The sequence below is a fragment of the Thalassophryne amazonica genome, chromosome 3 (genome assembly GCF_902500255.1).
Source record: "Thalassophryne amazonica chromosome 3, fThaAma1.1, whole genome shotgun sequence".
NCBI classification, from domain to species: domain Eukaryota; kingdom Metazoa; phylum Chordata; class Actinopteri; order Batrachoidiformes; family Batrachoididae; genus Thalassophryne; species Thalassophryne amazonica.
In genome coordinates this window covers 59,481,579-59,509,056 of record NC_047105.1, presented here as the reverse complement: position 1 = coordinate 59,509,056, position 27,478 = coordinate 59,481,579, and the positions used below count along the sequence as shown (strand labels likewise).

Genomic DNA, 27,478 nt, shown 5'->3' with positions numbered 1-27,478 from the left:
TCAAAAACTATATGGATTTCATTCATATGTTTTTACGTCAGACATGCTTGAACCCTCGTGCGCATGCGTGAGTTTTTCCACGCCTGTTGGTGACGTCATTCGCCTGTGAGCACTCCTTGTGGGAGGAGTCGTCCAGCCCCTCGTCGGAATTCCTTGTCTGAGAAGTTGCTGAGAGACTGGCGCATTGTTTGATCAAAATTTTTTCTAAACCTGTGAGACACATCGAAGTGGACACGGTTCGAAAAATTAAGCTGGTTTTCAGTGAAAATTTTAACGGCTGATGAGAGATTTTGAGGTGATTCTGTCGCTTTAAGGACTTTTCACGGTGCGAGACGTTGCGCAGCGCTCTCAGGCGTCGTCGTCAGCCTGTTCAAGCTGAAAACCTCCACATTTCAGGCTCTATTGATCCAGGACGTCGTGAGAGAACAGAGAAGTTTCAGAAGAAGTCGGTTTCAGCATTTTATCCGGATATTCCACTGTTAAAGGAGATTTTTTTTAATGAAAGACGTGCGGACGGGTCCGCGCATCGGGACGCAGCCGCCGCGACGCTCCGCCACAGGTAAAAACACCTCTGTTGAAAGCCTTAAGGACAAGTTGGAACATGTCCTGCCTGTTAAACAATTTCTCATATACTCACTCCACTGAAAGCCATCAAAAGCCGCCTGGATTTTACAAATGGTTATCAACACGGAGGTGTTTTTCCTGTGCCGCCGCACCGCGTCGGCTGCGTCCCGACGCGCGGATCCGTCCACACGTCTTCATTAAAAAAAATCTCCTTTAACAGTGGAATATCCGGATAAAATGCTGAAACCGACTTCTTCTGAAACTTCTCTGTTCTCTCACGACGTCCTGGATCAATAGAGCCTGAAATGTGGAGGTTTCCAGCTTGAACAGGCTGATGACGCCGCCTGAGAGCGCTGCACGACGTCTCGCACCGTGAAAAGTCCTTAAAGCGACAGAATCACCTCAAAATCTCTCATCAGCTGTTAAAGTTTTCACTGAAAACCAGCTTAATTTTTCGAACCGTGTCCACTTCGATGTGTCTCACAGGTTTAGAAAAAATTCTGATCAAACAACGCGCCAGTCTCTCAGCAACTTCTCAGACAAAGGAATTCCGACGAGGGGCTGGACGACTCCTCCCACAAGGAGTGCTCACAGACGAATGACGTCACCGACAGGCGTGGAAAAACTCACGCATGCGCACGAGGGTTCAAGCATGTCTGACGTAAAAACATATGAATGAAATCCATATAGTTTTTGAAAAAAATAAAAAGGACCGTTACTTTATTGACAGCCCTCGTATATTATGGGCTAGTAAATGTAGTACAGCAATGGGCAACTGAATCAGGAGATCTAGACTCGCTCCGAGAGATTTTTAGACAGTATAATAAACACAGACAAAATTGATTTTTACATGCAGGTACCTTATTATTTTTTGTTAAATATGCAAGTGCAAATATTTACAGTGCATTGGTCATGACCAGTGATAAACAATAGTTAAACAACCCAAAAAAAAAGAGAAAGTCCAAGTTCCCCTCTCCAGAGTTCAGAACCAAAGCTCCCCTTTTCCAGGGGAGTTGAGTTGAAGAGGAATTGATATGGTAAAAAGCTTATAAGTTCAGTTTCTTCCATCAGCCACAGTTTGTGATATGGCAGCAGCAAAAGACCAATGGGGGATTGGGCCAAACAGCTCCTACCGCACTGGTGGAGATGAAGAGAGATGATGATTCCTGAGCAGGTGTATTCTTTGTTTTCCTTGGCCCTGTTCGTTCCTGGGCTTCAGCTCGCCATCACGGTAACTTCTGTATAAGCTTTTCCAGCCAACAACAAAAAACCCGGGCAGTTTGCAGTGATCTACACGCACATCCCTTGCGATGTAGACAGTGGGTTCAGCTCTATCATCTGTTGTAGCCCTTAGAGAAGTTTTCCCCCATTCCTGTCTGTATGTCTGCTGCGCCATGCTTAAAACTAGATGGTCACATGATTCACATGCATCACGAGTTAACGCGAGACGGCGCCATGTACCGCGAGAACTCGTAGAATATCAGAGGCAGCAGTTAAGATATTTTATTTATTATCAGTTTTAAACAGAGGTTACAGGGTCCCCCCTCTAAATCCGTGCACGTCCCTGTGCATAGGAACAGTATTGTTGTGTGGGCCGCCAGAAGAGGAGGTACTGCTGGCCCACCACCAGAGGGCGCCCTGCCTGAAGTGCGGGCTTCAGGCACGAGAGGGCGCTGCCGCCTTAGGAACAAGCCGTGGTGACAGCTGTCACCCATCATCCGTGACAGCTGTCACTGATCATCCAATCCACATCTGGAATAAAAGCAGGAAGACACCTCCACCACTTTGCCGAGATATCATCTTCTACCAGAGGTAATATCCTCAGCCTTTTGTAGTATTTTCTAAATCTGTTTATTGTGAGTGTTTGCAGGAGTACCGGTCCTTAGTTTGTGGAGGCTGTGCAAGACGGCACTCTTTTTCCTCTGAGGGATCGCTGCAACATATTGAGTGAGAGGTGGAGGTGGAATTCCCACCAGGATTGTTACTGGGTGTTCACACACCCACCCTTGACTGTCTTTGCTTTCTGCCAGCAGTACCAGATCCGACACGCCGTGACGGTGGCCACCTGGGGACTTCGGGACTTGGCGGCTCCAGTATTCCTCGGGTTCGGTGGCAGTGGAAATCGTGTGGTTCCGGTTCGTTTCCAGACGGGCATCTCCTATCGTCGAGCCTGCCCACACAACACCTTTATTGATTGACTTGTGCATATTCTGTAATCTGCTGTGTTTGGTTGTGTCATTCACAACAGTAAAGTGTTATAATTTGACTCCTTCTATTGTCCGTTCATTTACGCCCCCTGTTGTGGGTCCATGTCACTACACTTTCCCAACAGGATATCTCGGCCAGCGTCATGGACTCCGAGGGGCGTCACCAGGCTGTTGAACGACCAATGGGAGAGCAGGGAGCGCAGGCATCTGCAGGAGGCGTGATTGGTGAGCTACAGTATATTCTCACCGCCTTTACGGCTCAGATGGATCAAATAGCCGAGCAAAACATCCTCCTGAACCGCAGGGTGGAGGCTCTCTCCGCGCAAGTGGCGGCGAGCGCTCAGGGCGCTGCTGCAGCTCCTCCTCCTGCCGACCCTGGGAAGGATATAAATGTTCCAGTGGTGGTTCAACAACCCCTCCCACCATCCCCTGAAGCATACATAAGCCCTCCTGAGCCGTACGGAGATTGTGTGGAGACGTGCGTGGATGCAGTGTTCGCAGCTTGTCTTCGCACAACGTCCCGTCATGTACGCGTCAGATGCAAGCAAAATAGCTTATGTGATCACTCTGCTTCGGGGAGAGGCACGCACTTGGGCTACGGCGCTTTGGGAGCAAAATTCACGGCTCCTTCACACGTACACTGGGTTTGTGAGGGAGTTCAGAACTGTGTTTGATCACCCTAACAGGGGAGAGACCGCTTCAACAGTGCTGCTGTCAATGAGACAGGGACGCCGAAGCGCAGCTGCTTATGCAGTCGACTTCCGCATCGCGGCTGCGAGGTCCGGCTGGAATAACGCTGCGCTCCGCGCCGCCTTCATAAGCGGACTGTCGTCAGTCCTAAAGGAGCACCTAGTGGCCAAGGATGAACCGCGGGAATTAGATGGGCTTATTGATCTCGTTATACGGTTAGACAATCGGTTGGAGGAACGCCGTCGGGAACGAGACGAAGGGCATGGCCGGGCGCGCGCCGTCCCTCTTCCTTCCGGGTCCGAGAAAGGTCCGCCCTTCTCACGCTCCCTGGCCTCTACGTCCCGTGGGGCGACAGCTCCCCCTGCTGACGAAGCTATGGACACGAGCAGGGCCACACCTACCGTGTGATTCTGGGATTCCCCTGGATGTTGAAACACAATCCCCGGATTGATTGGCCGTCCGGGGTGGTGGTACAGTGGAGCGAGACCTGCCATCGGATGTGTTTGGGATCCTCGGTTCCTCCCGGTTCCCAGGCTAAGGAGCAGGTCAAAGTTTCCCCCAATCTGTCGGCGGTGCCGGTTGAGTACCACGATCTTGCTGACGTTTTTAGCAAGGATCGGGCACTCACTCTTCCCCCGCACCGTCCGTACGATTGTGCCATCGATTTGTTGCCAGGTGTGGAGTTCCCGTCCAGCAGGCTGTACAACCTCTCCCGACCTGAGCGCGAATCAATGGAGACCTACATCCGGGACTCCTTAGCTGCCAGGTTGATCCGTAACTCCACCTCTCCGATGGGAGCAGGTTTCTTTTTTGTGGGCAAAAAAGATGGCGGTCTTCGTCCATGCATTGATTACCGGGGGCTGAACGAGATCACGGTTCGCAACCGATACCCGTTGCCTTTGTTGGATTCGGTGTTCACCCCCCTGCATGGAGCCAAAATCTTCACAAAGTTGGATCTTAGGAACGCATACCACCTAGTTCGGATCCGGAAGGGAGACGAAGGGAAGACGGCATTCAACACCCCGTTAGGTCATTTTGAGTACCTGGTCATGCCGTTCGGCCTCACTAACGCCCCCGCGACGTTCCAAGCTTTGGTTAATGACGTCTTGCGGGACTTCCTGCACCGATTCGTCTTCGTATACCTGGATGATATACTCATCTTTTCTCCGGACCCTGAGACCCATGTACGGCATGTACGTCAGGTCCCGCAGCTGTTGTTGGAGAACCGGCTGTTTGTGAAGGGCGAGAAGTGTGAGTTTCACCGCACTTCTTTGTCCTTCCTGGGGTTTATCATCTCCTCCAACTCCGTCACCCCGGATCCGGCCAAGGTTGCAGCGGTGAGAGACTGGCCCCAACCTACTAGCCGTAGGAAGCTGCAACAGATCCTCAGCTTCGCAAATTTTTACAGGAGGTTCATTAAGGGGTATAGTCAGGTAGTTAGCCCCCTGACAGCCCTGACCTCACCAAAAGTTCCCTTCACCTGGTCGGATCGGTGCGAAGCCGCGTTTAGGGAGTTGAAATGCCGGTTCTCGACTGCACCGGTCTTGGTGCAGCCCGATCCTAGTCGCCAGTTTGTGGTTGAAGTGGACGCCTCTGACTCAGGGATAGGAGCCGTGCTATCCCAGAGCGGAGAAACCGATAAGGTTCTTCACCCGTGTGCCTATTTTTCCTCGCAGGTTGACCCCAGCAGAGCGGAACTATGACGTGGGCAATCGAGAGCTCCTTGCGGTGAAAGAGGCTCTTGAGGAGTGGAGACACCTGCTGGAGGGAGCGTCAGTGCCTTTCACGGTTTTCACTGACCACCGGAACCTGGAGTATATCAGGAACCCCAGGCAAGCCCGCTGGTCACTGTTTTTCGGCCGTTTTGACTTCCGGATCACCTACCGCCCCGGGACCAAGAACCAAAGATCGGATGCCCTGTCCCGGGTGCACGAACGGGAAGTCAAGACCGAGCTGTTGGATCCACCGGAACCCATTCTACCGGAGTCCACTATCGTGGCTACCCTAACCTGGGACGTGGAGAAGACCGTCCGGGAGGCCCTGGCACGGAGCCCGGATCTCAGAACAGGACCGAAAGACAGATTGTACATCCCACCAGAGGCCAGAGCTGCCGTTCTGGACTTCTGTCACGGGTCCAAGCTCTCCTGCCACCCCAGGGGTGCGTAGGACCGTGGCAGTGGTCCGGCAGCGCTTCTGGTGGGCGTCCCTGGAGACTGATGTCCGGGCTTACATCCAGGCCTGCACCACCTGCGCCAGGGGCAAGGCGGACCACCAGAAGGCACAGGGACTCCTACAGCCACTTCCTGTGCCTCACCGCCCCTGGTCCCACATCGGTCTGGATTTTGTCACGGGCCTCCCGCCGTCCCGGGGACACACCACCATTCTCACGATAGTGGACCGATTCTCCAAGGCGGCCCACTTCGTGGCCCTCCCGAAGCTCCCGTCGGCCCAGGAGACGGCGGATCTCCTGGTCCACCATGTCGTCCGGCTGCATGGGATACCTACAGACATCGTTTCGGATCGCGGTCCCCAGTTCTCCTCGCAGGTGTGGAGAAGTTTCTGCCGGGAACTGGGGGCCACCATAAGCCTCTCGTCTGGGTATCACCCACAGACTAACAGACAGGTCGAACGGGCCAACCAAGGGTTGGAGCAGGCCCTTAGGTGCACGACCTCCGCACACCCGATGGCTTGGAGTGAACATCTGGCCTGGATCGAGTACGCTCATAACAGCCAGGTGTCCTCTGCCACCGGCCTCTCCCCGTTCGAGGTGTGTCTGGGGTACCAACCCCCTTTGTTTCCTTTGGTGGAGGAGAGGTCGGTGTGCCCTCGGTCCAGGTCCACCTGCGGAGATGCCGTCGGGTGTGGCGCACCGCCCGTTCGGCCTTGTTGAGGGCCCGGACAAGGGCTAAAGCCCATGCAGACCGTCGACGGTCCCCGGCCCCCGCATACCAGCCCGGGCAGGAGGTATGGCTTTCCACCAAGGACATTCCACTACAGGTCGAGTCTCCTAAACTGAAAGACCGCTTCATTGGACCCTTTACCATCCTCAAGGTCCTCAGTCCTACCGCAGTGAGGCTCCAACTCCCGGCCTCACTGCGAATCCATCCGGTCTTCCATGTCTCCAGAATCAAGCCTCATCACACCTCACCCCTCTGTGCACCCGGTCCGGCGCCACCTCCTGCCCGTATTATCGACGGGGAGCCGGCTTGGACAGTACGCCGGCTCTTGGACGTCCGTCGAATGGGCCGGGGCTTTCAGTATTTGGTGGACTAGGAGGGGTATGGACCCGAAGAACGCTCCTGGGTGAAGAGGAGCTTCATCCTGGACCCGGCCCTCCTGGCCGATTTCTATCGTCGCCACCCGAACAAGCCTGGTCGGGCGCCAGGAGGCGCCCGTTGAGGGGGGGGGTCCTGTTGTGTGGGCCGCCAGAAGAGGAGGTACTGCTGGCCCACCACCAGAGGGCGCTGCCGCCTTAGGAACAAGCCGTGGTGACAGCTGTCACCCATCATCCGTGACAGCTGTCACTGATCATCCAATCCACATCTGGAATAAAAGCAGGAAGACACCTCCACCACTTTGCCGAGATATCATCTTCTACCAGAGGTAATATCCTCAGCCTTTTGTAGTATTTTCTAAATCTGTTTATTGTGAGTGTTTGCAGGAGTACCGGCCCTTAGTTTGTGGAGGCTGTGCAAGATGGCACTCTTTTTCCTCTGAGGGATCGCTGCAACATATTGAGTGAGAGGTGGAGGTGGAATTCCCACCAGGATTGTTACTGGGTGTTCACACACCCACCCTTGACTGTCTTTGCTTTCTGCCAGCAGTACCAGATCCGACACGCCGTGACGGTGGCCACCTGGGGACTTCGGGACTTGGCGGCTCCAGTATTCCTCGGGTTCGGTGGCAGTGGAAATCATGTGGTTCCGGTTCGTTTCCAGACGGGCGTCTCCTATCGTCGAGCCTGCCCACACGACACCTTTATTGATTGACTTGTGCACATTCTGTAATCTGCTGTGTTTGGTTGTGTCATTCACAACAGTAAAGTGTTATAATTTGACTCCTTCTATTGTCCGTTCATTTACGCCCCCTGTTGTGGGTCCGTGTCACTACACTTTCCCAACAAGTATTTATACTACATGAACTTGTGATGCAGAAATAGAGGGCATTGCATTGGTCAGATTTAAAACTTCTGCATAAGCATTGACTAAACCGTGAAACAAGGTTTGAACTACAGACACTAAGGGATTGCCAAACTTTGCATAATGTAACCTGTTTGGAGGTCTACGATCACGAGTTGAGTGTCTTAAAGTAGGATTAGATTGATCACCATTTGAATATGACTTGTCAAGATCATTAACAGGTAGGTCAACTGTTGGAGCAAGCTGTTCTTCATTTAAAGACGTATCAGGTAATGTTTCTCTCGTTTCTCTTTCCACAGGTTGGATTCTTGTTTCCACAGGTAAGTGCTGTTCTACAGGTTTAATTATTTCTTCCTCTACTAGGTTTCCTTCAGGTAAATTAGGTGAGAGCATTTGTTCAGGATCAAAATCTCCAGAATGGGCTTCAGGTGGTATGGTAAGTATTGCATCATCTGGATCATGTAAACTTACAGAAGCACTGGAAGGTAACTGAGCATCTGTGATAGAGGTTCTGGTCAAGGTGAAAGGAGCAGGTGGTAGATCAGGCCTTTCTGATAAAAATATGGGTCCATCTTCACCATCAGAGATTTCACCCTGATAGTCATCATTTCCCTTGGAATTGGACAAGTGAGTTTGAAATTTTTGCAGAGGAACAGGTTGAGATTTTTCTTCTGCCTCCACGGAAAGAAAATTGTAAGGCAGCAAGAGGTCTCTATGTAATGTACAAAGTGGACCTGGTTTGTGTTCAGGTGTCACTGTGTAGACCGGGAGATCACCAGCCTTCTTGACAACTACACAGACATCCTCCTCCCACTTGTCCATTAGTTTGTGCTTTCCTCGCAAGCGTACATTTCTTACAAGTACACGATCACCAAGTTCAAGGACTGAAGATGTTACTCATTGATCAAAGCGAGTTTTGTTACGTTCTGCATTCTTTGCAGCATTGCGAGATGCAACTTGATAACGTTCTTGCAGCCGAGAAGCCAAAAGCAAGATCCACAGGCAACCATGGTGAACATCCGAACATAAGCTCATAAGGTGTGTGTCCTGTCACTTCATTACGAGTACAAAGGCTTAACATGTTCGCGTCATTTAGATTTCTGTTTGGTTTCAAGTGTACCAAGCATGCTGAGAAGAGTTCTATTGAATCTTTCCACGGGATTCCCACGTGGGTGATATGAAGTAGTTCGACTTTTTTGAATGCCAGTGACTTCACACAGCTCTTTAATGAGTTTTGACTCGAAGTCAGGACTTTGATCGGTATGAATGTGTTCGGGAAATCCATAGTAAACAATAAAGTTTTCCCAGAGACACTTAGCAACAGTTCGAGCCTTCTGGTCAGGCGTAGGACAAGCCAGAGTGAACTTCGTGAAATGGTCTGTGAACACTAAGATGTCTTTGACATTGCTGGTGTCAGGTTCCAGACTTAGAAAATCCATACAAATGAGTTCCAGTGGATGGGTGGTGTGAATGTTAACCAACGGAGCAGCTCGTTCTGGCGGGGTTTTCCTCCTGACACAACGAGGCCAGGCCTTGATCTTGGCTTCCATGTTGGTAGCCATTTTAGGCCAATAGAACCGTGCACGCACTAGGCCCAGAGTCCGATCTACTCCTAAATGACCCATGTCATTATGGAGGCTGTGCAAAACCTGCGACCGCAAATCTGTAGGTAACACCAACTGGAAAAGAAGGTTGTTTTCATCCTGCCTTCGACGATACAGGACTCCGTCAGTAAGTTCAAGCCTGTTTAACTCTCTTAACAGGAGGGAAAGTTCAGGAAGTTCTTTGCAGAGAGATGGATGAACTTTGTCCCCGGATTCAAGTTGTACAATGACTTCATGAAGGCTTGGATCTGCTCTTTGCTTCGCTTTAAGATTTAACTGTGATAAAGAAGAAATTACAGGCAGACCAAGGTCTGATTCTTCGCCATAGATGCCTGAAACAGCATCGGCAGTAACAGTAAGAGACTCTATGAGAGTGATAGGCCATTGGTTGAGCTCGAGCTGATTACCAGTTTGAACCAAGGCACTTTGACAAATGGCATCAACTACATCAGCAGAGACATAGCTGTTGTCACTCGAATCAAGATATTTTTCTGTGAAATTACGGATGAGATCAGATTATTTTTCTGAATGGTGGGTTTCTGGAAGACTGTTATGTTGCCTTCGGGATAGAGCATCAGCATCAATGTTTTGTTTGCCAGTTCTATATTGGAGTTTGAATGAGTAAGTGGATAATGCTGCGAGCCATCGTTGACTTGTGACATCCAGCTTTGCAGATATTAAAATGTAAGTGAGGGGATTACTGTCGGTCATTACTGTGAAATTTGCTCCATAGAGGTAGTCATGGAATTGCTCGGACACACTCCACTTTAATGCCAAGAATTCCAACTTGTGTGCTGGATATCGAGATTCGCTCGGGGACAATCCACGACTGGCATATGCGATAACCCGAAGTTTCCCATCCTGCTCCTGATACAAGGCTGCACCCAACCCAGTGGTGCTTGCATCTGTATGCAAGATGTAGGGTTCTTTGGGATTAGCAAAGCCAAGGACAGGTGCGGAGGTAAGTTTGTCTACAAGAGTATCGAAAGCCATTTGACATGAAGGTGTCCAACGGTCACCAAAGCTCTGTTTGGGGTCATAGTACTCGTCTTTGAATGGTTTTCTGGAGGATTTTTGAAGAGGTCCATATCCACGTGTAAGTTCATTAAGAGGTTTGACTATTGCTGCATAATGCTTGATGAAATGGCAATAGTAACCAGAGAACCCAAGTAATGATTTAAGTTCTTTCAAGGTTTTTGGAATTGGCCAGGTTTTAAGTGCACTTATCTTGTCAGGGTCAGTTTCAACTCCACACTCCGAAACAACATGGTCGAGGTATCGGACTGAGCGTTGGAAAAATTTGCATTTCTCAGGAGATAATTTGAGATTATACTCCTTCAGACGCTTCAAGAGTCTGAGCAACCGACGTTCATGCTCTTCAAGACTATCAGAAAAAATGATCAGATCATCCAGAAAGACAAGTACTTCTTTCAAGTTAAGATTGCCCATACACCTGTCCATTACCCGCTGGAACGTACTTAGTGCGTTGGTAACGCCCTGTGGCATTCGGTTGAACTCCCAGAAGTCTAGGGGTGTTACAAAAGCTGTTTTCGGTTTGTCATTTTCATGCACTTCGATCTGATAATACCCCGACTTTAAGTCAAGAACAGAGAACCATTTTGAACCAGTTAAAGCACAGAAAGTTTCTTCAAGGTTAGGAAGTGCGTATGTGTCCTTGATTGTTTGCTGATTAAGCTTTCTGTAGTCTATACACAATCGGATGTCATTATTTTTCTTTTGAACAATGACAGTTGGCGACGAGAAAGGGGATTCAGACTCCCTGATGACTCCAGCTGCCAGCAATTCTTGAAGATGTCTACGAACGGCTTCAACATCGTTCGGGTGTATTGATCTGGCACGATGTTTAAAAGGAGTTTCATCATGAAGCTTTATATGATGTTTCACTTTATTCGTACAGCCAAAGTCAAGGTCGTGAAGAGAAAAAACTTCAGGAATCTCACGAAGCTTGTTGACAATACACTCTTTCCATTCTTGTGGGAGATCAGAATCTCCAAATTGATGTTAAAATCACTGTTTTCTCTCTGTGTAACTGGAGATGTGACAATCTGCTGAGATATAACAGCTTGACAAACTGCAACTTCTGCAACAGTAAGAGGAGGAAGAGAAATGTCTTGCTCAGTCTCATTGGAAAGAACAACAGCCACTTTGTAGGGTGATTCAGAAGGTAAAGTAATCAAGCAGTTTTTGACAATCAGTCCACCAGGAAGAGAAGATTTGGGCTGTTCAAGAATGGCCCATTTGCATGGGAAAGGACAAGTAATTCGTGCAAACCCACTGAAAATGGCAGTTTGGCCTGCTGGAATGAGCAAAGGAGCTTTACTAGAAGTATGCACAACCCCAGTGTTGCCAGCTTCATTCTTTTGATGCTGCAAATTAAGCATTTTTAACACTAATTTGTAACCATGAGACTGAGGTTCAAACTTAGAAGAGACACTAGTCAAAAACTGGTCATACATAACTTCAAGAGTATTCATCCTAATCAAAACAGACTGTACAGAAGATTGTGTGTCTGGAACAACAAGAGCAAGAGTAGGGATTTCAACTTCGGAGCCAAGAAAGTCTTTGTGGAACTTGACATTTATCTCAACGTAACCCAAATGTGGGACAGGTTGTCCGGCTGCACCTTCGATTTGTAAGAGATTTTCCAAAGCGTGAACTTGTTGATCTGCCAGGTACTGATTGTAAAATGAATTTGTATGTATTGTAGTGACTTGTGAACCAGTATCCATAAGACAAATACATTCTGCTCCAGCTATAGTTACAACTGCTGTACATCTTGAACCAACTAAGCCCTTTGGCATAATAGCCATCTTTGTAGGAAAATGGTTTGCACAGTTCAGCTGGACAGATTCAATTGTTTCTTTGGTGGGACATTGCTGGTCCTCATCAGTTCCGGTCCGCCCCGTAACGGGAACTGGCGTTAGTTTAAAGGCGGTCAGGTTGGAGGATTCTGACTCTGCCATTTTTGCAATTTTTCATTGAATTTCCTTCTTTGACTTGCAACTCTGCTTGGATCTGGGGAGTCTGAACATTGTGGCCGTGTGTGGCCATCCTCCCCACACCGAAAACAATAACCTGGCTTAGGCAATGAAGATGACGGTTTTGCTGGGGATTTAGCAAATTTGTTTGATTTTGGCTTTTGATTGTGACCACTGGCATATCTGGACTGGCTAGACTGGGACTGATTTCTGGACTGCGCGCTGGTGAGAGCAGCGAGTTGTTTTTGAATTTCGGCCATTTGCTTAGTGAGTTGCTGAGTAATTACTTTTAAAGCAGCACAACTATCTGATTCTCCTGTTACTTGTGAGTTAACTGTTACTCTGTGTTTAGCAGCACCAAGGTGTTGTTTCATTCTTACGACTTTGGCGGCTTTGCGATCTTCTTCTGTCCTCAACAGAAGTAACAACTCTGCAAAAGAAGGTGGATATGATTTTCGCTGTGATAACTGTAATTCTGATATTAATGCATTGTCCCAGCAGCCTCTGCAAAACTGGTTTAGTAAATGTTTATTAGTGTCTGTTTCTTTGATTCCACCTCTCTTTATAGCAAGGTTCAAAGCAACTTGCAATTGTTGTAAATAAGTTGACGGGGCTCTCCCGCATCCTGAAAAGTGTTCATGAATTTTGCATATAATTCATCTCCATCCTGCACTCTACCGTAAGCAGAATCAAGCTGTTGTAAATAAACACCAGGCAATGTATCTGTACTTAAATGTCTTACCATGTCAGAAGCAGGTGGCAAAAGATTTTCTAAAATCTTTCTTGAACGCTGAAGATCAGAAATTGCAGGATCTTTCATAATCAAATCAACACTGGAATGCCAAGTTTCATAATCAGATTCATGAACAGGTCGAGGTACTTTTCCAGAGAAAGCTCGCAATTTTTGAGAGGTGAGAAAATGCATAGAGTGGTCTTCACTTTTAACAATATGTTCAACAACATATCTTTGAACATCTGGAGGAGTGAGATCAGAAGCAGAGAAACTTGAAAGAGAAGGTCTAGTTTGAGATTGAGACGCTTGATTGTCATTTTGATTTGCTTGCTGTGAAACTTCTTGGTTTTCTGTCTCAGGTGCATCATTTGCTGCTTGTTTTATTGTGCTTGTTCCAGAATGGAGCTCAGACACAGCGCCTCCAATTTGTGACATCATGTCTTGTAAAACTACAGCAAAATCTTTTCCTGGCTTTAGCCAGCATTTTCAATTCTGACAAATATGTTTTGAGTCTTAGAGTTGCCTACTAATTGAGTGTAAACGTCCAACAATGAAGAAATTGTAAATTTAATATCATTGCTCGGTGCAATAAATGAATATGGTAACAGTTTTTGCAGCGCAGTAACAGCATCACTATTACCAAATTCAACAACAAGATATTGATTAAACTCAGAGGTTTTATCTGTTATCATTTCTGTTCTGCTAATTGAACTGTAACCGTAACCGTTTCAAAAAATCTAGCACCTCATCATCTGCCCGAGTGCCAGTAAAGCTATCAATCAGCACAACATGTGGAATTTCAATTTTAAGATTCTTAAACACTTCCATACTAAATGTAAAATGTATAGTTGTTTATTAAATACTGTTCAACAACCTCCTGGCTGCACTCGCCACAACTTGTGTAGCACTTATGCCCTTATACTACAGAGTAATTTGAATTTGCTGGAATTTATATATTATGGGCTAGTAAATGTAGTGCAGTAATGGGCAACTGAATCAGGAGATCTAGACTCGCTCCGAGAGGTTTTTAGACAGTATAATAAACGCAGACAAAATTGACAATAGTTAAACAACCAAAAAAACAGAGAAAGTCCAAGTTCCCCTCCCCAGAGTTCAGAACCAAAGCTCCCCTTTTCCAGGGGAGTTGAGTTGAAGAGGAGTTGATATGGTAAAAAGCTTATAAGTTCAGTTTCTTTCATCAGCCACAGTTTGTGATATGGCAGCAGCAAAAGACCAATAGGGGATTGGGCCAAACAGCTCCTACTGCACTGGTGGAGATGAAGAGAGATGATGATTCCTGAGCAGGTGTATTCTTTGTTCTGTTAGACCTCAGTGCTGCTTTTGATACTGTTGACCATAAAATTTTATTACAAAGATTAGAGCATGCCATAGGTATTAAAGGCACTGCGCTGCGGTGGTTTGAATCATATTTATCTAATAGATTACAATTTGTTCATGTAAATGGGGAATCTTCTTCACAGACTAAGGTTAATTATGGAGTTCCACAAGGTTCTGTGCTAGGACCAATTTTATTCACTTTATACATGCTTCCCTTAGGCAGTATTATTAGACGGCATTGCTTAAATTTTCATTGTTACGCAGATGATACCCAGCTTTATCTATCCATGAAGCCAGAGGACACACACCAATTAGCTAAACTGCAGGATTGTCTTACAGACATAAAGACATGGATGACCTCTAATTTTCTGCTTTTAAACTCAGATAAAACTGAAGTTATTGTACTTGGCCCCACAAATCTTAGAAACATGGTGTCTAACCAGATCCTTACTCTGGATGGCATTACCCTGACCTCTAGTAATACTGTGAGAAATCTTGGAGTCATTTTTGATCAGGATATGTCATTCAAAGCGCATATTAAACAAATATGTAGGACTGCTTTTTTGCATTTACGCAATATCTCTAAAATTAGAAAGGTCTTGTCTCAGAGTGATGCTGAAAAACTAATTCATGCATTTATTTCTTCTAGGCTGGACTATTGTAATTCATTATTATCAGGTTGTCCGAAAAGTTCCCTGAAAAGCCTTCAGTTAATTCAGAATGCTGCAGCTAGAGTACTAACGGGGACTAGAAGGAGAGAGCATATCTCACTCATATTGGCCTCTCTTCATTGGCTTCCTGTTAATTCTAGAATAGAATTTAAAATTCTTCTTCTTACTTATAAGGTTTTGAATAATCAGGTCCCATCTTATCTTAGGGACCTCATAGTACTATATCACCCCAATAGAGCGCTTCGCTCTCAGACTGCAGGCTTACTTGTAGTTCCTAGGGTTTGTAAGAGTAGAATGGGAGGCAGAGCCTTCAGCTTTCAGGCTCCTCTCCTGTGGAACCAGCTCCCAATTCAGATCAGGGAGACAGACACCCTCTCTACTTTTAAGATTAGGCTTAAAACTTTCCTTTTGCTAAAGCTTATAGTTAGGGCTGGATCAGGTGACCCTGAACCATCCCTTAGTTATGCTGCTATAGACTTAGACTGCTGGGGGGTTGCCATGATGCACTGAGTGTTTCTTTCTCTTTTTGCTCTGTATGCACCACTCTGCATTTAATCATTAGTGATTGATCTCTGCTCCCCTCCACAGAATGTCTTTTTCCTGGTTCTCTCCCTCAGCCCCAACCAGTCCCAGCAGAATACTGCCCCTCCCTGAGCCTGGTTCTGCTGGAGGTTTCTTCCTGTTAAAAGGGAGTTTTTCCTTCCCACTGTTGCCAAGTGCTTGCTCACAGGGGGTCGTTTTGACCGTTGGGGTTTTTCCGTAATTATTGTATGGCCTTGCTTTACAATATAAAGTGCCTTGGGGCAACTGTTTGTTGTGATTTGGCGCTATATAAATAAAATTGATTGATTGATTGATTTGTTTTTCTTGGCCCTGTTCGTTCCTGGGCTTCAGCTCGCCATCAAGGTAACTTCTGTATAAGCTTTTCTAGCCAACAACAAAAAAACCCGGGCAATTTGCGGTGATCTACACGCACATCCCTCGCGATGTAGACAGTGGGTTCAGCTCTATCATCTGTTGTAGCCCTTAGAGAGGTTTTCCCCCATTCCTGTCTGTATGTCTGCTGCACCATGCTTAAAACTAGTTGGTCACATGATTCACGTGCATCATGAGTTAACGCGAGATGGCGCCAAGTACCGCGAGAACTCGGAGAATATCAGAGGCAGCAGTTAAGATATTTTATTTATTATCAGTTTTAAACAGGGGTTACAATAACATATCTTTTAAATAATGCACTAATTCTGAAGTTTTGCAACAAACACAGACAGATGCCAAAGGGATTATGGGTAAAATGTGCCTCCGCTAACACTGATTGGTTGACTCATTCATTCTATGTAAAAAACCAACACGTTAATGTGAGGTGTGTGTGTGTTTACATATAAATGTGCTTTTGTAAGATATGCCTTTTTTATTTGTAAAAAAAAAAAAAAAAAAAAAAAAGCCATTTGCAAAAAGCCAAAAAGTCAAGTTGTTATTTGAAAACTGTCTGATATAACTGGGGTTAAAATAAATAGAACTCTGCCAGTGGTGGGCACAGACACTCATTCAGACACTCATACTGCCATGAACACTACTGGCCAGTAGATGGCAGTAAAGACCGTGAAAACTTGCCAAAACAAAATTCCAGATAATCCGTGTCTGCTACGTTTAAGATGCGTGGAATTTAATAAATGCAAACTGAATTTCAGACATCTTATATACACTCAACAAAAATATAAACGCAACACTTTTGGTTTTGCTCCCATTTTGTATGAGATGAACTCAAAGATCTAAAACTTCTTCCACATACACAATATCACCATTTCCCTCAAATATTGTTCACAAACCAGTCTAAATCTCTGATAGTGAGCACTTCTTCTTTGCTGAGATAATCCATCCCACCTCACAGGTGTGCCGTATCAAGATGCTGATTAGACACCATGATTAGTGCACAGGTGTGCCTTAGACTGCCCACAATAAAAGGCCACTCTGAAAGGTGCAGTTTTGTTTTATTGGGGGGGGGGGGGGGGGGATACCAGTCAGTATCTGGTGTGACCACCATTTGCCTCATGCAGTGCAACACATCTCCTTCGCATAGAGTTGATCAGGTTGTCAATTGTGGCCTGTGGAATGTTGGTCCACTCCTGTTCAATGGCTGTGCGAAGTTGCTGGATATTGGCAGGAACTGGTACACGCTGTCGTATACGCCGGTCCAGAGCATCCCAAACATGCTCAATGGGTGACATGTCCGGTGAGTATGCCGGCCATGCAAGAACTGGGACATTTTCAGCTTCCAAGAATTGTGTACAGATCCTTGCAACATGGGGCCGTGCATTATCCTGCTGCAACATGAGATGATGTTCTTGGATGTTGGCACAACAATGGGCCTCAGGATCTCGTCACGGTATCTCTGTGCATTCAAAATGCCATCAATAAAATGCACCTGTGTTCTTCGTCCATAACAGACGCCTGCCCATACCATAACCCCACCGCCACCATGGGCCACTCGATCCACAACATTGACATCAGAAAACCGCTCATCCACACCGTGAACCGGGATTCATCCATGAAGAGAACACCTCTCCAACGTGCCAAACACCAGCGAATGTGAGCATTTGCCCACTCAAGTCGGTTATGACGACGAACTGGAGTCAGGTCGAGACCCCGATGAGGACGACGAGCATGCAGATGAGCTTCCCTGAGACGGTTTCTGACAGTTTGTGCAGAAATTCTTTGGTTATGCAAACCGATTGTTTCAGCAGCTGTCCGAGTGGCTGGTCTCAGACGATCTTGGAGGTGAACATGCTGGATGTGGAGGTCGTGGGCTGGTGTGGTTACACGTGGTCTGCGGTTGTGAGGCTGGTTGGATGTACTGCCAAATTCTCTGAAACACCTTTGGAGACGGCTTATGGTAGAGAAATGAACATTCAATACACGAGCAACAGCTCTGGTTGACATTCCTGCTGTCAGCATGCCAATTGCACGCTCCCTCAAATCTTGCGACATCTGTGGCATTGTGCTGTGTGATAAAACTGCACCTTTCAGAGTGGCCTTTTATTGTGGACAGTCTAAGGCACACCTGTGCACTAATCATGGTGTCTAATCAGCATCTTGATATGGCACACCTGTGAGGTGGGATGGATTATCTCAGCAAAGGAGAAGTGCTCACTATCACAGATTTAGACCGGTTTGTGAACAATATTTGAGGGAAATGGTGATATTGTGTATGTGGAAAAAGTTTTAAATCTTTGAGTTCATCTCATACAAAATGGGAGCAAAACCAAAAGTGTTGCGTTTATATTTTTGTTGAGTATATATTACTCTGGAACAAAGACGACAGACAGTGTTTGACATAAGCAGGACTCTAAATAGCAAACAGGAATCAATTGCAATGATTCCAATTGAAAATAATGGAGAAGCAACCTGGGCTTTTTCTGCCATTTTTACATAAAACAAACACAATAACATCTATAAACACAGAGAATATATTCACGAGAGGTTTACGCACAGTATACAAAGGGTTTAATGCTGTTGTCCGTGTGGAGCCTGATCAGAGCGTCTCAAATGCATTTCTCCTGTCGTGAATGTACTGAGATTACCCAGAATGCACCTGGACACAGCATGTTCACACTAAAACCTTTAAAATTAGTGCATTACTTTAAAACTAAAACATATATCTGATATTTTCACTTTATAAAACTTCAGACGTGAGGTTAATTTAAATAACTTGTCTGAAATTAGTTTGGATAAAATTTTAACCATAAGTTAAAACTGTATGCCTCTGGGTGACTTGGGTGATATTGCCAGCATATCAGTATGGGGTCAAAAGAAATGAGCTTTTTTTTCTTTTCTGTGACCAGTTCTCTTTTACCTACAGAGAAGCGGTTTCTTCTGGAACCAGCTCTCCTCTGTTTGCAGAGGACAGAACTGCACATCTAGTACAAAACATTTAACAGGTAGGTACTCAACTAATTTTAAACTTAATAAATGTTTGTAACAGTTAAGCTTTGTTCACTACACCACCAAAAACATGTTAGCAGTCTAAAAATTATTGAACCAAAACTTATCAGAAGATAATTGGTCCGATGATGGTTTTCAAAGTTATCTGGAAAGCTACTCCGGTAATGAAAACATTAGCTTCGATAATTAGCAGTTAGCGGAACTGTGCCCACCACTGATTAATCCTACCGAAAAGAGCTACTAGTAAATTAGCCCATCTTAAAAGCTGACCTTATATTGGACAATAAAAGAGTAAAATTTTCAGCCCACAGAGTCTAAGGTTACATTCACTCCCAAATACTTAAAACCATAATGAGTCAGATGGGAAGGAAGATACGTAAGTTTGTCTGAGACTCTGGGCAGCTACATTTATATGCAAGCATTCACTTTTTTTTGTATATTAAGCCTATATCCAGAAAAAGAACCAACATTTTGGAGTACTGCCATAATAAATGTTAAAGGACTAGTTGGATTTGTGACATATAAAAGTAAATCATCTGCATACAAAGCAACCCTATGTTCTGTACTCCCACAAGTCACACGCTGGAAAAAGGAAGAGATTCTGTGACTTATTGATAGTGGCTCTATTGCTAAAGCAAAAAGTAAAGGGGGGAGGGGACAACCTTGGCGTGTACCATGTGACAGACTAAAATATTCTGATTTTACCTTATTAGTACAGACAGAAGCCAGGTGGAGGTATACATGAGACAAATCCCTGAAATAAATCTATCACCAAAACCAAATTTCGTAAGGACTGCGAGTAAGTATTTTATTTATTTATATAGCGCCAAATCACAACAAACAGTCGCCCCAAGGCGCTTTATATTGTAAGGCAAGGCCATACAATAATTACGTAAAAACCCCAACGGTCAAAACGACCCCCTGTGAGCAAGCACTTGGCGACAGTGGGAAGGAAAAACTCCCTTTTAACAGGAAGAAACCTCCAGCAGAACCAGGCTCAGGGAGGGGCAGTCTTCTGCTGGGACTGGTTGGGGCTGAGGGAGAGAACCAAGAAAAAGACATGCTGTGGAGGGGAGCAGAGATCAATCACTAATGATTAAATGCAGAGTGGTGCATACAGAGCAAAAAGAGAAAGAAACACTCAGTGCATCATGGGAACCCCCAGCAGTCTAAGTCTATAGCAGCATAACTAAGGGATGGTTCAGGGTCACCTGATCCAGCCCTAACTATAAGCTTTAGCAAAAAGGAAAGTTTTAAGACTAATCTTAAAAGTAGAGAGGGTGTCTGTCTCCCTGATCCGAATTGGGAGCTGGTTCCACAGGAGAGGAGCCTGAAAGCTGAAGGCTCTGCCTCCCATTCTACTCTTACAAACCCTAGGAACTACAAGTAAGCCTGCAGTCAGAGCGAAGCGCTCTATTGGGGTGATATGGTACTATGAGGTCCCTAAGATAAGATGGGACCTGATTATTCAAAACCTATAAGTAAGAAGAAGAATTTTAAATTCTATTCTAGAATTAACAGGAAGCCAATGAAGAGAGGCCAATATGGGTGAGATATGCTCTCTCCTTCTAGTCCCCGTTAGTACTCTAGCTGCAGCATTTGAATTAACTGAAGGCTTTTCAGGGAACTTTTAGGACAACCTGATAATAATGAATTACAATAGAATACAAATTATTCAACATGTCGAATAATTCCGGGAGCACTCCCGGAGACCTCCCGTGACGACAGCGACAACGCGAACAACGGCTTTTGATACTTTTTAATCGCGGTTTCATCCTGCCGCTTCCTGTAGTGCCGCAGTTCTCATCGTGCCGCGATGACCAATCAGGGACTGAATATGTAGTGACATGGAGATGTCTGGAGTTTTAAGATGTGAACATGTCCTGTATCTGGTAGCAGCCTGTGAGCAGGACTTATGTCTCTTTTGTCCTTTATTTTACAATCATGACAGAGTTTTTGGAGCGAGCAGCAGCACCACAGCAGCGTGGAGTGGAGGTTCTTTTTATTTTTATTTTACGTGCGTGCGCGCGCGAATCGTCCTGGAGATTATTTTGCTTATTAGCTACACAGCTGTATAATAAAGCAAATGGTGACTGGCTTCTAAACACAATTATGACAGAGTTTTTTGGGGGAAAGAGCGGAGGAGCAGCCCCGCAGCAAACAGCGGCAGGGAGCGGAGTTTCTTTTTTTCTTTCTTTTTTTTTTACGTGCGCGTGAGCGAATCGTCTGTAGAGAATATTTTATTAATTATCTACACAGATGTATAATAAAACAAATGGTGACTGGTTTCTAAACACAATTATGACAGAGTTTTTTGGGGAAAGAGCGAGGAGCAGCCAAACAGCAAACAGCAGCAGGGAGCGGAGTTTCTTTTTTTCTCTTTTTTTTTTTTTACGTGCGCACGCTCCGCCCCTTTCCACCGCGAAAACAGCCGGAACTACCGCGAACTTCGGTCTACGTACTACTCGCCGACAAAACCGTCTATGTGTAACCTGGACTTGATTGATTGATAACAGGACTAGCCTAAATGACTACAGGCCCATCGACCTGACATCTATAGTCATGAAGTGTTTTGAATGGCTGGCATTGAGCCACCTGAAGGATATCACAGGAACCCTCCTGGACCCCCTGCAGTTTGCCTACCGGGCAAACGGGTCAGTCGAGGATGTAGTCAGGATGGGACTGCATTACAGCCTGGAGCACCTGAACTCTGCAGGGAGTTATGTGAGGATCCTGTTCATGGACTTTAACTCGGTGTTCAACACCATCATCCCCAACATTCTCCACCATAAAATCTCCAACCTCTCTGTGCCAGTGGATCTCCAACTTCCTGATGGACAGGACACAGCAGGTGAGCCTGGGGAGTATCACATCCAGCACACGGACAATCAGCACTTGCGCCCCTCAGGGGTGTGTGCTCCATTGCTCTTCTCCTTGTACTTTAATATGTAAATGAGTTTCCTGGAGAAAAATCACATCTGTTTTAAGATGTTTCAAATGGGTGAAAACCCTAGACCACTTTACAGGACAATTCATGCCCTTCACATTCCAGGATAACAATCTAATGGGACTATTGTCAGCCATATGTGCACATTTCCAGAAGTATTACTGTGTAGATACAATTCCATATTGACAAAAAAGGGTGACACAATCATTGAGCCACTTTAGTGTCAAGGGTGTGAAAGAGACCAAACACAATAAACCAAATAAAAGCAAACAGTGTAAGAAAAAACAAAGTGGAAAAACAAATTATAACAAACACACATGGGCCAGGACATCCCCATCCTCTTGGTCCCCTTCCCCAAACGATGAAGACTGCAGCTTTAACCATACATCTGACTTCCTACTGCAGGCTCCAACCACACTATAACTTTATAAAAATAAAAAAAAATAAAAAAAATCAGCAAAACGCATCCTATTAAGGCTGTTAATCCAGTTACACATGGAAGTAACCACTAGAAATTATGAGCGGGGATATATATATATATATATATATATATATATATATATATATATATATAAGAGAGCTCCGACATGGCGCCCTTAAACTTTATGTCGAGTTTCACCACTTTGGGACTGTGATCTTCATAGAACCAAATCTTATGTCCATTGTAGGTCAGGTCACCCTTCTTACGTGCTTCATGAATCACCATGATCTTTCGTTTGGAAGTAATAAAAGCACAGGATAACTAGTTGGGGTTTTCCTCCAGGAGCCAATTTAGGAACTAAGCTCCAGTGCGACCTATCAAATCCCAACGGTGAAGTGAGCATCTCCATTCCAAAAACATCAATGAGGAGTTGGGAGGGAAAAAAATAAAAACAGAAGGGCACAGACCCTCAATAGCTTCAAGTAAACCCACAAAAACATAGCTACACTTTAACTACACTGCATCCAGAAAATATTCACAGTGTTTCACTTTTTCCATATTTTGTTATGTTATTATTATTATTTATTACTAAATGGAGTAAATTCAGTTTTTTTCCTCCTCAAAATTCTACTCACAACACTCCTTAATGACAATAAGAAAAAAGTTTTTTTGGGAGGGGGGGATTTTGCAAATTTATTATTATTATTATTATTAATTATATATATATATATATATATATATATATATAAATCACATGTTGATGCATCTTTGGCAGCATTTACAGCCTCAAGTCTTTTTGGATATGATACCACAAGCTTGGTGCACTTATCTTTGGGTAGTTTTGCCCATTCCTCTTTGCAGCACCTGTCAAGTTCCATTAGGTTGGATGGCCATTTTCAGATCTCTCCAGAGATGTTCAATCAGATTCAGGTCTGGTCTCTGGCTGGGTCACTCACAGACTTTCACAGAGTTGTCCTGAAGCCACTCCTTTCATATCTTGGCTGTGTGCTTAGGGTCATTGTCATGCTGAAAGATGAACAGTCACCCCAGCCTGAGTTCAAGAGCGCTCTGGAGCAGGTTTTCAACCAGGATGTCTCTGTATAGTGCTGCATTCATCTTTGACTAGTCTCCCAGTTCCTGCCACTGAAAAACATCCTCACAGCATGATGCTGCCACAACCATGCTTCACTGTAGGGATGGTGCCTAGTTTACTCCAAACATGATGCCTGGCATTCACACCAAAGAGTTCAATCTTTGTCTCATCAGACAAGAGAATTTTATTTCTCCTACTCTGAGAGTCCTTCAGATGCCTTTTGGCAAACTCCAGCTGGGCTGCCATGTGCCTTTTACTCAGGAGTGGCTTCCGTCTGGCCACTCTACCATACAGGTGTGATTGGTGGATTGCTGCAGAAATGGCTGTCCTTCTGGAAGGTTCTCCTCTCTCCACAGAGGAATGTTGGAGCTCTGCCAGATGACCATCAGGTTCTTGGTCACCTCTCTGACTAAGGCCCTTCTACCCCAATCGCTCAGTTTAGATGGATGGCAGCTCTAGGAAGAGTCCTCATGGATTCATCTTCTTCCATTTATGGATGATGGAGGCCACTGTGCTCATTGAGACCTTCAAAGCAGCAGAAATCTTTCTGTACCCTTCCCCAGATTTGTGCCTCAAGACAATCCTGTCTTGGAGATATAGGGACAATTCCTTTGATTTCATGCTTGGTTTGTGCTCTGACATGCACTGTCAACTGTGTGAACTTATATGTAGATAGGTGTGTGCCTTTCCAAATCATGTCTAATCTACTGAATTTACCCCAGGTGGACTCCAATGAAGCTGTAGCAACATCTCAAGGATGATAAGTGGAAACAGGATTCTTTGAGCTCAATTTGGGCTTCATGGCAAAGGCTGTGAATACCTGTGATTTCTTAGCTTTTTATTTTTAGTAGATTTGTAAAAATCACAAAAACTTTTTTCACGTTGTAATTATGGGATATTGTGTGCAGAATTTTGAAGAAAAATGAATTTAATCCATTTTGGAATAAGGCTGTAACATAAAATGTGGAAAAAGTGATTGTTCAGAACAGGGAAATTGGGTGTTGTGGGTTTGAACACATCCCTGTACAACAGGATACTTCACTTTCAGTGTCACGACAGCAACCTCTACTTCTACACATACCAACACCAGTATTCAAACCTTAAATATGTTGATCAGTGACTATGCTAAAACAAATATACACAAATTCCCCGATGACACTACAGTACTGCATTTCATTAGTAACAGCACTGAGTCAGTATACAATGAGGAGATGAAGCAACTTGAATTCTATTGGAGAGACAGCAATCTGTCTTTCTTTTTTCATTCAAGCCATGAAAATCAAGGAGCATTATTATTAGGGAGAGTAACATCACCGACAAGGATAATCTGCTCATACAAGGCGAGATCATCCCGTCTATCAAGAATAATTCCATCAAGTGTCTGGGAAAGTGGTACGATGAGTCACTAAGGGACGGCAATTACATCTTCAGGATAGAGAAGCAAGTAGAGGTTTGGCTGAAGAACACTGAGAAATTTGCACCCGCAGGGAAGTTTTAAGCATGGCTGTACCAATATGGCCTGCTCCCCAGAGTGATGTGGATGATGACCATGTGTGAAATCCCACTTACAGTAGTGGAATGTAAGATCAACAGGTACCTAGCTTCACATCAGTCAAGTTGTACATCAAATCTGGGCAACTACAACTACCCCTCTCATCCCTGGTTGAAGAGTACCGAGTAGCACTGTAGGGTTGTTGATTTCATCATGGGGAGGGGGGCGGGGGGTGTTCGTGTTGTACTCTTTAATCGTGATCGTTACTGAGTTTTAAAATGCTTATCGCAAAGCGTTCTTTTTTTACGACATCATGCAAGTTTTATAAGTCCGCGGACACTGATCTGTGTGTTACAGATACAAATCAGTTTCCTCGGATCTGCAGAGTTTCGAGGAGAATAATCCTTCCTGTTGAGGGTTGTCTATAACATCCTTCCAACTCCTGTGAACCTACACAGATGGGGTATGAGAGATGGCCCAATGTGTAAGCTCTGCGGCCAAAAGGGAACCATGGCACACATCCTGACAGGATGTAAGACTGCTCTGATCCAGGGTAGATACAGATGTCACCATGACAAAGTACTAGCTGTGCTTGCTGACATCCTAGAGTAGGAGAGAATCAGGAAAGGTCAATGAATGAACAAGGTGCCATCTATAATAACATTCATCAAGGAGGGAGCAAAGCCACCAGGACCCAATAAAACCAGCGAAAGTCTCCTGCAGTCAGCCCAAGCTCAGGGAGCTCAGGGTAAACCTGAAGAGGAAACTCCAGTTCCCAGATGTCGTCCACACCACCTTAAGACCTGATGCAGTCCTGTTCTCCGTTGAAGGAAGTAAAATCATCCTGGTGGAGCTCACTGTGCCATGGGGAGAAGGGTGTGAAGAGGCACTTGAGAGAAAATCTGAGTGCGACAAAGATCTGGTGCAGGACTGTAGGGACAAAGGATGGTGGACATGGTTGTACCCGGACGAAGTAGGGTGCAAAGGTGTCCTAGCCTTGGACTGGAAGTTGTTGACAGCTATGGGTCTGACTGGGAGTGAGAGAAAGAAGTCAGTGCAAAGGCTCAGGAAGGCAGCAGAGAGAGCCTCTTGTTGGATATGGAGCTGGAGGAGGGAGTGAATAGTGGCTGTCCACCAATACTGACCCGCTAACAGGAGAGTGTTATAGTTAATGGTCAAAAGACTTTATGATCGTTGGTAACCATCTGATGACACAACTTCCTAAAGGTTAAAGGTATTGATCACAAAACGAAATACAAGCCTGGCCTCTCCCCATTTTTTTGCACACCTTTTGCCCTGCCTCTCCCCCCTTTTTGATCCAAAAAGGTGGAACCGTCGGAAGGAGAGGTTGAGATATCTACATTTGTCAAGCAACACTCCCCACCCAACCTACTGAAATTTGTGCATGAAGATAAAAAAAAGAAGACAGATACAATTACAGAGATTAAAAAAGATAACTCACCTTTCTTGACCTGCTGTATCCCAGAGTCGCAACACCACTGCTTTACCATTAACATTCACAGTCACCGTGCAAGAATCAATGCCTGTGAAGTACATTTATAGTACATTATCATGCAAATTTACATTTATGTATGAGAGTAGGCATAAGAGAAAAACCAGCATCTTACCAACAGAGGCGCATACATCTGAAGAAAATGCTCCGCTTTGAGCTCTTTTCATGAAAGACGTTTTTCCCACACCGCTGTTTCCAACCATGACAATACTATAACACTGTGGTGTAACATCTATACCTTTGGTATTACCTATGGGAGGGACAGAGAAAAAGCTTTTTCCACCACATTTTATGTTATCCTGCTCTTTACCACTAAATATCATCTCTGTAGCAAAGATATTGTTATTCTACGTACCCAAAGAATGTCTGTTTTCTTTCTTTGGAACCAAGTGGACTTCAGCACGTGCCTGCTGGACTGTGACATGTTCAGGTGATTTCTCACTGTGGAAAAGACAACCAGAGGTAGAATTTGTTTGTACGATTTCATGAATACAAGTGAAAGAAGATGCGTTGGCATAAATTACACAGTAAATAGCATTTGTACAATTTACAACAATGTCTTTTAGCAGTCAGTCACTACTGTTTCCTACCAAAAGTCTGCTGGAAAAATAGAGATGATGAAACTGTTGAACTGCAAAGTTGATGAAAAATGGAAAGGAAAAATGTGTTTTCACCATTTTTGTCTGTTTTCTATTTTTTAGCAGTGTTTGTGTAATTTACTAATCAAGATTTACAAAATAAAGTGTTACAATGATCCAGCCAGATGTTCTACAGTGTTGGTAAGCACAAGAATTCTATAAATGACAGAAGAAACAATAGAACTGGTGCTATAAATTTAGCAGCCGAAGACTCTAGGCCCACTTAACTACAGACCCGTGGGCAGTTAATCTGCCGAAAAAAAAGGAAAAAAAGAGAAGCACTCCTCTACCCACCCATCAAAAAGGTGTTTGTCGTTTTCCACAGAATTTTGTGGAGATATGCACTCTAATGCACATTAAATTAATAGTCCTCAAACAATTTCTCTCACATACACCCTTTAGAAGGTGAAAAACAGTCATACTCCCTGAGAATTAGTTGATATTTTAACATTAGTAATAATACAAATTTTAAGAAAAGCAGCCCATTTTA

The 27,478-nt window shown here is 45.0% G+C and overlaps 1 protein-coding gene across 3 annotated transcripts in view; it reads right to left on the bottom strand.

Moving 5' to 3' along the window:
- rab44 (RAB44, member RAS oncogene family) overlaps nucleotides 1–27,478 on the bottom strand; it is a 57,897-nt gene that overhangs the window by 21,443 nt on the left and 8,976 nt on the right. For all 3 annotated transcript variants that reach the window (XM_034166418.1, XM_034166419.1, XM_034166421.1), the window contains 3 exons: nucleotides 26,706–26,791; nucleotides 26,466–26,600; nucleotides 26,300–26,381 (listed from right to left, as the gene is read on the bottom strand). In XM_034166418.1, coding sequence (XP_034022309.1) covers nucleotides 26,300–26,381; nucleotides 26,466–26,600; nucleotides 26,706–26,791 — 303 coding nt within the window. The remainder of the gene's footprint in view (nucleotides 1–26,299; nucleotides 26,382–26,465; nucleotides 26,601–26,705; nucleotides 26,792–27,478) is intronic.